Consider the following 12669-nt stretch of genomic DNA (forward strand, 5'->3'; position numbering starts at 1 on the left):
CGTCGTTGGGCAGCAACGTGGCCCAAGGCAGGACCAGATCCCAGCAGCTGGGACCACAGACAGTGCTGTGGGAGGCACTCAGCAATGGGGCTCACACTGACTTGTGTCTTTGGGATTCGCGTGCAATGCGCCTTTGAGGCCAAGCCCCAGGCTCTGGGTAGATAAGCAGACAGCCTGAGACTCACTCTCAAGGACACTCTGGTCACCCAGGGCCCCTGAGAATAGATACGGGCATCACAACTAGACAGGAGAAAGGTCAGGACCACAACTGTAGCACGTGCCACGACATCCGGGACCTGGCCAGTGGCTGGCACAGCAAGTGCCCCTGGTGCATCTGAATGAATATCGCTGTTGCAGCTTTGCCCAATCTGCTGTCTCATGAACTCCATGTCCCCAGGCAGGGTTTCCAAGCGCCTCCTAACCCTTCTGCGGGAGGGTTCTGGCCATCTCCCAGTAAACACACAATTCTCCACCGCCGCCTGCAGATTTGGTCCACTCCCCAGCTTGGCATTCACAGCGCCTGGTCTGGCCTCAACTTCTCACCCTCACCTCTCTCCACACTGCAGCCACACCCTCTGCTCCTAGAGCCGCTCTCATACTTCTGTACTCCTCAGGGCCTTTGCCGTTCTGAGTTCCTCCACCCTGAACATCCTCCCTTCTACCCTGATCCTGTCAAAACCCAACATCCCTCAGGACTTAATATCATTCCCCATCCCCCGGGTGAAACCCTTTCCAGGCTCTCCCATGTATACCTTCCGACAGCACTTTCTTTTTTTTTTGGAGATGGAGTCTTGCTCTGTCGCCCAGGCCGGAGTGCAGTAGTGCGATCGCGGCTCACTGCAACCTCTGCCTCCCAGGTTCAAGCAATTCTTCTGCCTCAGCCTCCTGAGTAGCTGGGACTACAGGCACACGCCGCCATGCCCGGCTAATTTTTTGTATTTTTAGTACAGACAGGGTTTCACCACGTTGCCCAGGCTGGTCTCGAACCCCTGAGCTCAGGTAATCTACCCAAAGTGCTGGGATTACAGGCGTGAGCCACGGTACCCAGCCTAGCACTTTCTTTTTTTTTTTTTTTTTTTGAGACGGAGTCTTGCTCTGTCACCCAGGCTGGAGTGTAGTGGCGCGACCTTCGGCTCACTGCAAGCTCGGCCTCCCGGGTTCAAGCCATTCTCCTGCCTCAGCCTCCTGAGTAGCTGGGACTACAGGTGCCTGCCACCAGACCCGGCTAATTTTTTGTATTTTTAGTAGAGACAGGGTTTCACCATGTTAGCCAGGATGGTCTTGATCTCCTGACCTCGTGATCCACCCGCCTGAGACTCCCAAAGTGCTGGGATTACAGGTGTGAGCCACCGTGCCCAGCCAGCACTTTCTTTTCCTGTTAGTATACTGTCATGTTGGGTGCGGTGGCTCACGCCTATAATCCCAGCACTTTGGGAGTCTGAGGCAGGAGGACTGCTTGGGCCCAGAAGTTTGAGACCAGCCTGGCAACATGGCGAAACTGCATCTCTACAAAAAATACAAAAAAATAGCTGGGCATAGTGGAGCATGCCTGTTGTCCCAACTACCCGGGAGGCTGAGGCTACTGGGGAGGATGAAATGGGAGGATCACCTAAGCCCCAGGAGGTTGAGGCTGCAGTGAGCTGTGATCGTACCACTGTACTCCAGCCTAGGAGACCCATCAGGGGCAACACAGCAAGACCCCACCTCTACATAAAATTTAAAAATTAGCCAGGTGTGCTGGCACTCACCTGTAGGCCCAACTACTTGGGGGTCTAAGGTAGGAGGATGGCTTGAGCCTAGGAGTTCAAGGCTGCAGTGAGCTATGATCGCTCCACTGCATCCTAGCCGGGGCGACAGACAGACATCCTATCTCAAAAAACAAACCAAAAAAACCCCATGAGTTTTGGGACAGAGCTGGGCTCAAAAGAGGTCTCTGACACCATGGGATGCATGACTATGGTGGAGTCAAAACTGTCTGGGGCTCAGGTTCCTTATCTGTAAAATAAGGACAATGACAGCAGGACTTCATAAACACTAAATGAGAGACTCTACATAAAGCCTTAGCTCAGGGGCTGGCACTTGTACGCCGTTAGCTGTTACATTATCCTTATTACTATGTTAGTTAAGAAGTGGCTCCCCGAACCAGCTGCAACAGAGTCACTTGGGGAACTTACGTGTGCAGAACCTCCAGGGATAGAGCTCAAGAACCTGAACTTTTTTTTTTTTTCCCTTTTTGAGAGAGTTTTGCCCTGTCACCCAGACTGGAGTGCAGTGGCACAATCTTGGTTCACTGCAGCCTCTGCCTCCTGGGTTCAAGCGATACTCGCGCCTCAACTTCCCAAGCAGCTGGGATTACAGGTGTGTGCCACCATGCCTGGCTAATATATGTATATATTATGTGTGTGTGTATATATACATAAAATACATGATATATAAAAATATATATAACATAATAATATGTAGTATACATAAATGTATACGGTATATATAATACATATATATAATTTTTTTTTTGAGACGCAGTCTCACCCTGTCGCCCAGGCTAGAGTGCACTGGCGGATCTCGGCTCATTGCAACCTCTGTCTCGCGGGTTCAAGCGTCTATCCTGCCTCAGCCTCCCGGGTAGCTTGGACTACAGGCGCGCACCACCCCACCCGGCTAATTTTTTAAATTTTTTGGTGGAGACCGCGTTTCATCATGTTGGCCAGGCTGGTCTCGAACTCCTGACCTCGTGATCCACCGCCTCGGCCTCCCAGAGTGCTGGGATTACAAGCGTGAACCACCGCGCCCAGCCAAACCTGCACTTTTAAAGCTGCCCTAGGTGACCTGACAGTGTGGCGCAGGTCTGTTGACTGGCTCTACGTGCCAACGATATCACACAAACGCTCCGTGCTCGGTGTCTCGGGGCCTAGTTCAAGTCCCAGGTCAGCCACTTCCCTGGAAAGGCCAGCTTTCCACTGGGGATAACAACAGGGCAGCAACATCGACTCTGCAGCGCTGTAAGGTTCCAGGGCAGGGGAGGTGCTCACCGGCCAGACTCATGCTCCACCGCTGCCCACGGATGCTCGCTCACACGCGGGCTAGGCACAGCGCGACCACGTTTGCCCGGCCTCTTCCAGGCAGACGGTTTTCCCTGGCCCTGAGGCCGCCGCTGCCGCCACTGCCGGCCTCGATTCCCCCGGGTGCAACGCCCCCAGACCATGCTTCCTGCCGGGCACGCAGGGGGCGCACGGCGCCCGCCGCCCAGCCCGGAGCTCGCCGCCCGGCCCCCGGCCCCCAGCCCGACTCGGCTTCCCCTCCCCGGTTGCGCCCGACTCGGGGCTCACCATGGCAGCCGCTCTGCCTCCGGGGCTCAAACTCCGACTTCCGGGCCCCGCGGCCGGGGATCGAGCGTGGTCGGCGGGTCAGAGGTCAAGGAAAGCCGCAGAGAGCGCGTGCGCGATACGGCGCTGGGCATGCGCATTGTCTCAGTCTAGGGGCGGGGCACCGGCAGCGTCTTAGCGGCTCGGGGCGGGGTCGGAGGCGGGGTTTGACTGAGCCTGCGTCGGGCTCTGGATAACTGGGGGCGGGCTTGGGAGGGCGAGGGGCGTTACCAGGAGTCTCAATTGCCCGCGTGCTTACCCCAGTGCGCTGGAGCAGCTAAGCACATCGGTCAGACGTGGGGCGATTTCTGCCCTTGATTTTGCCAAAATATTTGGGAATGCAACATTATATGAAATCAATGAACATAATATGGAGTAGGATGCTAAATTCTCAAAAATACTTTATAAAATAGAAAACTTCAAAATAGGTTTCATCCACATTCCTCCTGCCTGGGAAGCTCGTTCCCTTCTTCAAATCTTTGCTCAAATGTCACCTCAATGAGGCCCACCTGGACCCCTTAAAACGCCGTGACTTGCCCTCCATGAATGAAAAAAGTAACAGCTTTATTGAGATATAATCCATACACTGTAGGTTTCATGATTTTCAAGTGCACAGTCCAATGCCTTTTATTCACAGAGCTGTGCCACTGTCACCACTATTCGTTCCAGAACGTTTTCATCACCCATTAGTCACTCCCCAGTCCCCTCCCCCAGCCCCTGTCAACCACTCATTTTTCTCTCTATGGATTCACAGGTTCCGGACATTTCATAGAAATGGGATCATACAAGCCAGGCGTGGTGGCTCATGCCTGCAATCTCAAAACTTTGGGAGGCCGAGGTGGATCGCTTGAGGTCAGGAACTCAAGGCCAGGATGGGCAACATGGTGAAACCCCATCTCTACAAATACAAAAATTAGCCGGGTGTGGTGGCAGGTGCCTGTAATCCCAGCTACTTGGGAGGCTGAGTGGTGGATCTCTTGAGCCCGGGAGGTACAGGCTGCAGTGAGCTGTGATCACTGCACTCCAGCCTGGGTGACAGAGTCAGGCCCTGCCTCAAAAAAAAAAAAAAAAAAAAAAAAGTAAAAATGAAAATGAAAAAAAAGAAGAAATTGAATCATACAACGTGCAGCCTTTTGTGACTGGCTTATCCTCCCTTCTTGTCTCTATTTTTCTTCCAAGACTCTGATCACCCTCTACCATACCACATAATTTACTTATTTATTTTATTTATTATTTTGAGACAGGGTCTCACCCTGTCGCCCAGGCTGGAGTGCGGTGGCATAATCCTGCCTCACTGCAACCTCCACCTCCCAGGTTCAGGCGATGCTCACGCTTTAGCCTCCTGAGTAGCTGGGATTACAGGCATGGACCACCATGCCCCATTAATTTTTGAATTTTTAGTAGAGACAGGGTTTCACCATGTTGGCCAGGCTGGTCTTGAACTACTGGTCTCAAATGATCCACCCGCCACAGCTTCCCAAAGTGCTGGGATTATAGGCATGTGACACTGTGCCCAACCGGTTTTTTATTTTTAAATTATTTTTCCTTTTTTTTTTTTTTGAGATGAAGTCTTGCTCTGTCACCCAGGCTGGAGAGCAGTGGCCCAATCTTGGCTCACTGCGATCTCCACCTCCTGGGTTCAAGTGATCCTCTCACTTCAGCCTCCGAAAGTGCTGGGATTACAGGTGTAAGCCACCGTGCCCAGCCAAAAAAAAATTTTTTTTTTTCGAGATAGGGTTTCACTCTGTTGCCCAGGCTGCAGTACAGTAGCATGATCATGGCTCACTGCAGTCTTGACTTTCCAGCCTTGAGTGATACTTTCACCTCAGCTTTCTGAGTAGCTGGGACCACAGGCATGTGCCAACACACGTGGTTAATGTTTGTTTTTTGTCTTTTTGAGAGCGTCTCCCTGTTGCCCAGGCTGGAGTGCAGTGGCATGACCTCGGCTCACTGCAACCTCTGCTTCCTGGGTTCAAGAGATTCTCTTGCCTCAGCCTCCTGAGTAGCTGGGACTACAGGCGTGGGCCACCATGTCCGGCTAATTTTTTGTATTTTTAGTAAAGACGGGGTTTCACCGTGTTAGCCAGGATGGTCTCGAGCTCCTGACCTCGTGATCCGCCTGCCTTGGCCTCCCAAAGTGCTGGGATTACAGGCGTGAGCCACCACGCCCAGCTAATGTTTGTATTCTTTGTAGAGACAAGGGTTCCCCTATGTTGCCCAGTCTGACCTCAAACTCCTGGGTTCAAGCAATCCTCCCACCTTGGCCTCCCTTTATTTTTATGTTTATTGTTGAGAATCTGTTTCCTTCCACTAGAATGGGAGTTCCTGTTGGGCAAGCATTTCCTCTCTCTTCTCTGCTGTTAGATGTCAAGCGCCTGGAAGAGCATCTGGCGCACAGCATTCGGCAAATGGTGGGATGAAAGTTGGGCCACCTGGAATCCTACTCTACACCGCTGCCCTTCTTCCTCTTCCTCCTGGCCTCCACATTCCTCTCTCTGTGCGTACATTGTACTTCCTTGCCTCGGAAGTGGCTCTCTCCCTGGCTGGCTCCTCATCAGCCTTCAAGTCTTGGCTCTTAGCTGAAAGTCACCTTCTCAGGCCCTGAATTCCCTGCCTCGCTGCATCCCAGTTGCTTTCTGTCCCACAGGTTTTTTTGTTTGTTTGTTTGTTTTTTGAGACTGAGTCTTGCTCTGTCACCCAGGCTGGAGTGCAATGGCAGGATCTTGACTCACTGCAACCTCTGACTCCTGGGTTCAAGCAATTCTCCTCCCTCAGCTTCCCAAGTAGCTTGGATTACAGGCGCTTACCACTACACCTGGCTACTTTTTGTATTTTTAGTAGAGACAGCATTTTACCATGTGGGCCAGGCTAGTCTTGAACTCCTGGCCTCAAACGATCCTCCCACCTTGGCCTCCCAAGGTGCTAGTATTATAGGCATGAGCCACCGTGCCCAGCCAGTTTCTCTTCTTTACTGCTGTCTTCACACTCTATCTGCTCGTGTGCAGTCTGGTTCCCCTGCATAAGGAGGCTGTAAGAAGCTGAAAGTCCTTGCAAGACCTTATCTCTCCTGTCCTTTACAGCATCCCGCCATCCAGAGCACTGCCAGGAACCTGCATGGTGAGCGAATGACTCCAAGCAGTGCGCAGGTGATTGGGCCTTGGGACCAGAGTGAGGCTGAGATAAAGGGGAGCCCAGGGCCAGACCCCTGTCACCCATGTTCCTGTCCCCTTCCCTTTCCAGCCAGCCCAGAGACCACAGCAGCACAAGAGGTGGCCAGCTTAAAAAAGTTTAATTGCTGAAAACATCCAAGGCAGGTGCGGGCCAGTCCCTGCGGGGCTCACACCCCCCTTATTGGACCATCATCTCTGTGATGCCCCCTTCTCCTGGCTACAAACCTGGGAAGTAGGGCAGCTGGTCCCAGGGCCCTGAGACTGGTGCTGCTCTAGAAGGCCTGGTGGGGGGCCAGCCCCCAAGGCCCTTGACCAGAACTGGGACAGCAGGCAAGATGGGGCAGCGTGGGGTGACCAAAGATCCTGGATGAGGCCAATCCAGGCTGGGACCAGCCCAGGTCAGCAGTGAGACCAGGGGAGACAGGGTGCCCAGGGCCTGCCCAGGGACATGCTACTGACCCCCCGCCACCCTGCACCCCTGGCTACATGCTAGCGGGCAGCTGATGAGCAGCAGCTGACCCCAGAGACAGCAGAGGTAAAAACAGTCCCTGGGAACTGCCAGAGGCCCAGAGGATGTGGAAGTGCCCACGGGAAGGCAGGAGTGCAGGGGTGACATGTGCCGGGGCCAGAGAGGTATCTTCCAGCTTGAGGATGAGCCGTGAGGTGTGCACTAGGAAGTGGCAGCACAGGTGAGGTGGAGGTGACGGGGGCGCAGGCTAGTCCTGGGGCGAAACACCAAGAGGTGGGAGGGAGTCAGGAGGGCCTGGGAAGGGAGGAGGCATGCACTGTGGCATGTGCGAGGGACCGTGCTGCCTGCCGGGAAGTGAGGCCACTCACTACTCACCCACTCGTCCTCGTCCACGCCTTCAAAGGAGTCCTGGGGGAGTGGGTCCTCCCGGTTCCCCAGTTTTGCCACCATGGCATTCAGCAGCTGGGAGAGAGGGCAGGAGAAGGGTAGGTAAGGGAATAGGACTCCCTATTCCCTCTCCCACTCCAAGAACAACCCTGACAAGGCTGTGAAAAGAACTTTTTTTTTTTTTTTAGACGGAGTCTTGCTCTGTCGCCCAGGCTGGATGGAGTGCAGTGGCGCGATCTCGGCTCACTGCAAGCTCTGCCTCCCGGGTTTACACCACTGTCCTGCCTCAGCCTCCCAAGGAGCTGGGACTACAGGCGCCCACCACCATGCCCGGCTAATTTTTTGTATTTTTAGTAGAGACAGGGGTTTTACCGTGTTAGCCAGGATGGTCTCGAACTCCTGACCTCGTGATCCGCCCGCCTCGGCCTCCCACGGTGCTGGGATTACAGGCGTGAGCCACAGCGCCCGGCCTTTTTGTTTGTTTGTTTTTTTTAGAGAGAGACAAGGTCTTGCTCTGTCACCCAGGCTGGAGTGCAGTGGTGCAATCATGGCTCACTGCAGCCTTGACTTTCTGGGTGCAAGCAATTCTCCTGCCTCAGCCTCCCAAGTAGCTGGGACTACAAGTGTGTAACACCACACCTGGTTAATTTTTATTTTATTTATTTATTTTTTTGAGACAGAGTTTTGTTCTTGTTGTCTAGGCTGGAGTGCAATGGCACAATCTCGGCTCACCACAACCTCTGCCTCCTGGGTTCAAGCGATTCTCCTGCCTCAGCCTCCCAAGTAGCTGGGATTACAGGTATGCGCCACCACGCCTGGCTAATTTTGTGTTTTTAGTAGAGACGAGGTTTCATCATGTTGGTCAGGCTGGTGTCAAACTCCCAACCTCAGGTGATCCGCCCTCCTCGGCCTCCCAAAGTGCTGGGATTACAGGCGTGAGCCACCATGCCTGGCCACACCTGGTTAATTTTTAAAAATTTTTTGTAGAGATGGGGTTTCACTGGTCTCAGGCTGGGTCTCAAACTCCATCCCTTATATCCTCTTGCTTTGGTCTCCCAAAGTGCTGGGATTACAGGTGTGAACCACCATGCCTGGCCAAAAGAGCCACTATATTTTATTTTTAATTTTATATTTATTTATTTATTTATTTATTGAGACGGAGTCTCGCTCTGTCACCCAGGCTGGAGTACAATGGCACGATTTCGGCTCACTGCAATCTCCACCTCCTGGGTTCAAGTGATTCTCCTGCCTCAGTCTCCCAAGTAGCTGGGATCACAGGCGCCCGCCACCATGCCCGGCTAAATTTTTGTATTTTAGTACAGATGGGGTTTCACCGTGTTGCCCAGGGTGGTCTCAAACTCCTGAGCTCAAGCAATCCGCCTGCCTTGGGCTCCCAAAGTGTTAGGATTACAGACATGAACCACCATGCCCGGCCTCAAAAGAGCCATTTTAATTACAGCCCTGACAAAATCGATGGGTTTCTATTGAAAAAGACACAAAGAAGAGACAGGGGGAGTAAGAGACTGAGAGGCTGTGGCATGTGGCACCAGATACAAGGGCTACTATCTCTGCACATGGCCTCAAGTGCTCAAAATATACTTCAAGGTCCCAAAAGCACTTGGGCCCAGAACTGCCGGCTTAGGCTGGGTTTGGTCTGGCCAGGGCAGGGCTCCCACTGCCCTCCCCCACTTCCTGGGCCCCATGGTCAGTGGCAGGGCTCTGGAAGGTCTCCCCACCAGGCTCTGGTGTGAAGGGGATGTGACATGTGGCTGCTGTCCCAGTCTGGGTTGGGGATGGAGAACTAAGGGGCCGTGGCCAGGTGCAGCCAGGACTCTGTCACCTCCGCACAGCTGTTCTCTCCCATGCCTACCTCCTCCTTCTTTTGCTGGTCAGACTTCTCTCCCAGGTACTGCGCTGAGGATGGGGCCCGACGAGCAGGGGCCTCTCGGGGGGCTTGGCTCACTGGGACAGAGCAAGGACAGGTGTCAGAGAGTCCCCTTCGTTAGGGCTCTTTGGTGCCAAGCCCTCGGGGATTTCTTTCTTTCTTTTCTTTCTTTTTTTTTTTTTTTTTTGAGATGGAGTTTTGCTCTTGTTGCCCAGGCTGGAGTGCAATGATGTGACCTAGGCTGACTGCAACCTCCGCCTCCTCTGGGTTCAAGCGATTCTCCTGCTTCAGCCTCTGGAGTAGTTGGGATTGCAGGCGCCCACCACCATGCCAGGCTAATTTTGTATTTTTAGTAGAGATGGGGTTTCACCATGTTGGCCAGGCTGGTCTCAAACCCCCGACCTCAGGTGATCCACTCGCCTCAGCCTCCTAAAGTGCTGGGATTACAGGCGTGAGCCACCGCGCCTGGCCGACCTAGGGGATTTCTATGGCGCAGATCTAAGAGGTGGTATTAACAGTCAATGGAGCCTCACTGTACAAGCCCTGCCCTAGACACCAGAGTGTGTGCGTGTGTGTGTGTGTGTTAGGGGTGGGGACCTGTGATGAAAACACAGACCACGGGCCCTGCCCTCCACTGGCTCAGAGACTGATTGACACAGCCACTCCACCCTCCCAAAGGCCAGAGGATTCTGCGTGCCAACAGGAATGGAACTTCAACCTGGGCCTTCTGTCCTTTTCTCCAACCCCCATCCCGCTTCCTCCCCACACCCAGTCCCTCGGTGCACCTGGGCTCATGTCAGGAGGCTGCAGGCTGAGAAGCCAGGGCTGCCCATTAGCGCCTTGCAGCCAGGCCTCGGCACTGAGCACAGGCTCCCAGCTCACAGCTGTGTCTGGGAACACGTCATCCTGGAAGAACTCTTTCTGCAGAGGGAGAAACGGGCTGTCCTGAGACATTGACCAGGTGCCCAGGGCACACGGGCATCTGTTGGGGAGGGACAGGGCAAGACCTGGGACCCTCCCACCAGCCTGGGGCTTCCATGAGTTTCAGCATCTCAGCAGAAGGGGGTAGGTGTCCCCATGAACAATGGGTAGGGAAGTTTGGAAGCTGGGTCAGACGGGACCCAAACTCCCCTCTAGGCACCGAGAAGGCGGTGGGCATGGGAGTCCCAGGTCCCCACCCTCACCCGGACTCGGGGCAGCCGGAAGGCCACAGGCTCCAGGGAGGACTGGCGCAGCCGCAGGCACCGCATCAGCTCCACTTCCCGCACGTCACACTCCGTCTTAGGCAGGAGGACGAGGCCCTGGGGGAGCAAGGGAGTCGGAGCTGCCGCTGGGACCTAGAGCTCGTGGCTGGGCACGTAGTCTCCCCAGGGTGCCAGCACCCCTCACTTAGGACCACCATGCCTAGGGCCTGTCCCTGGACAGTAACGTGTTGATTATGTTGAACAACCTGCTCTCTGGAGGGAAAGCCCTGATTTGTGGTGTTTTCCTATTTCCACAGTTTACAAACTCCCACCATGGGCAGCTTCTACATGCCACCTCCACTCCCTGAATGTGGTGTTGGGAAGAGATGTAAATAGCACATCATCCTGCATTTCCTCCATGCACTCCAACACAGAAACATGTGACCTCAGCACAAATAATAGTAAAATTGGATAAATTAATTAGAAGTGATAAACTGAGTGTTTATTACTTTGGTTTTTAATATTATTTTTAGGTTCATATTGTAGGTTCATATAGTTTAACCTTATCTAGTGTAATTTTTTGTTTGTTTTGTAGAGATGGGGTCTTGCTATGTTGCCCAGGCTGGTCTTGAACTCCTGGGCTCAAGCAATTCTCCTGCCTCAGCCTTCCGAAGTGTTGGGATTCCAGGCCACCGTACCTGGCCTACAGTATGATTTTTAATAATGGTTGAGTATGACAATGGCTCTCAAAATTCCTAAATAATTCCAGCAGCAACTCTTCTTGCCAGTCACTGGGCACAGCCCCAAGCCCAGCCCCAGCCCAGGACTCTGACCCCCGACCCACAGGCTCCTGTACTTGCCCACATGGCCACCAGGGGGCAGGGCAGCCTTGTGGTCCCATCGGGGACGAGGCGCCAGGGTGGCCTCACCTTGTGGGGGTCGGGCGACGTGAAGCTGTTGCACTCCAGGAAGAAAGGGGACTCGGGGAGCAGCTCGTACAGGAATACACGGGTGTCGCCCTGCGGGGAAGAAGGCAGGCTGGGGACCCTCCGGCAACACTGGCCTTCCCCCCACCACCTCTCACCTGCCATCCCGCCCTCCAGCCCAGCCCACCTTGCCGGTCAGGAGCACCAGGCCAGTGTCTGGGTCGTAGCTGGGCAGCAGGGTTGAGGGAGCCACGTCCAGGCCCAACACTGCCAAGGGTCCGCCGGCCAGGGCCTCAGCTTCATATAGGAGCAGCTGGCGCTCACTTTGGCTGCAAGGGGGTTTGGGGGCTGAAGCAGGTGTTTCAGAGCTGACGGGGCCTGGGGCAGGGAGAAGGCGCCCACGTAGCCCCTGCTCCGTTCTGGGTTGTAGGCGAGGCCTAGTGTGGCCCGGCACCGCAGCCACATCCTAACCTGCCCCTCCACCTCTGGGTTCCCCATTGACTCTTTCTCCTCCACTAATCACTCACCCATCCATCTCCCCCTGACTGCCTCACCACCCCTGCTTCTATCTCCCCCAGAGCCCCTCGTGCACCCCTGCATCTATCTCCCCCCAACCCCTCACCCACCCCTCTATCCATCTCCCCACTACCCCCAAAACATCCCTCCATCCATCTCCCCTACCCCCCTCACCCTCCCCTGCATCCATCTCCCCCTTACCCCCAACTCATCCATCGATCTCTCCCTACCCCCTCATTCATCCATCCAGCCATCCACCCATCTATCCCCACATTCATTCATCCACCCATCCATCCATTCACCCACCTATCCATCCACCCATCTACCCACTCATCCAATCATCTACCCACCCACCCAACCATCCAGTGAGGGGCAGGAATGGTTTCTGAAAGCCTGACAAATGTATGTGACTGTGGAGAAGGGGGACACAGGTGGCTGCTGAAGCCTGGGGATGGGGATGCCTGAGTCCTCACCTGTCAAAGCCGGACACCAGCAGACAGCGACCATCACATACCCAGACAATGCGAGCTCCGCGTCCTCCCTTGGGCCCTGGGCCTTCCTGTTGAGATACATCGCGTGACACCCAGCCAGCACCCCTGAACCAGGTCTGAGGCCACTCCCCAGCCCCTGTGTGCTCACCTGCAGGGGCTCAGGGCCACTCCGGGGCCTGTAGACCCGCACACGCCCATCCTTGCAGACAGTGGCCAGCTGCTGCCCATCAGGACTCCAGGCCAGGCTGAAGATCTGGGGGCAGGAAGGGATATGAGAGA

The 12669-nt window shown here is 54.6% G+C and overlaps 2 protein-coding genes across 5 annotated transcripts in view; both read right to left on the reverse strand.

Moving 5' to 3' along the window:
- Positions 1–3477, reverse strand: part of PAM16 (presequence translocase associated motor 16) — a 35707-nt gene extending 32230 nt beyond the window's left edge. Inside the window, exon 1 of one of the 2 annotated variants that reach the window (XM_057299977.2) lies at positions 3327–3477. In XM_057299977.2, the coding sequence (XP_057155960.1) occupies positions 3327–3329 (3 nt within the window). In that variant the 5' untranslated portion in view covers positions 3330–3477. The remainder of the gene's footprint in view (positions 1–3326) is intronic. The other variant, XM_057299978.2, reaches the window with a different exon arrangement.
- Positions 3478–6634: 3157 nt separating this feature from the next.
- CORO7 (coronin 7) overlaps positions 6635–12669 on the reverse strand; it is a 70279-nt gene continuing 64244 nt past the window's right edge. For all 3 annotated transcript variants that reach the window (XM_055099269.1, XM_034939701.2, XM_034939702.3), the window contains 9 exons: positions 12539–12643; positions 12373–12458; positions 11571–11712; positions 11387–11476; positions 10458–10574; positions 10059–10194; positions 9259–9350; positions 7377–7463; positions 6635–7254 (listed from right to left, as the gene is read on the reverse strand). In XM_055099269.1, the coding sequence (XP_054955244.1) occupies positions 7249–7254; positions 7377–7463; positions 9259–9350; positions 10059–10194; positions 10458–10574; positions 11387–11476; positions 11571–11712; positions 12373–12458; positions 12539–12643 (861 nt within the window). In that variant the 3' untranslated portion in view covers positions 6635–7248. The remainder of the gene's footprint in view (positions 7255–7376; positions 7464–9258; positions 9351–10058; positions 10195–10457; positions 10575–11386; positions 11477–11570; positions 11713–12372; positions 12459–12538; positions 12644–12669) is intronic.

This window comes from Pan paniscus, chromosome 18 (assembly GCF_029289425.2).
Source record: "Pan paniscus chromosome 18, NHGRI_mPanPan1-v2.0_pri, whole genome shotgun sequence".
Classification (NCBI taxonomy): Eukaryota; Metazoa; Chordata; class Mammalia; order Primates; family Hominidae; genus Pan; species Pan paniscus.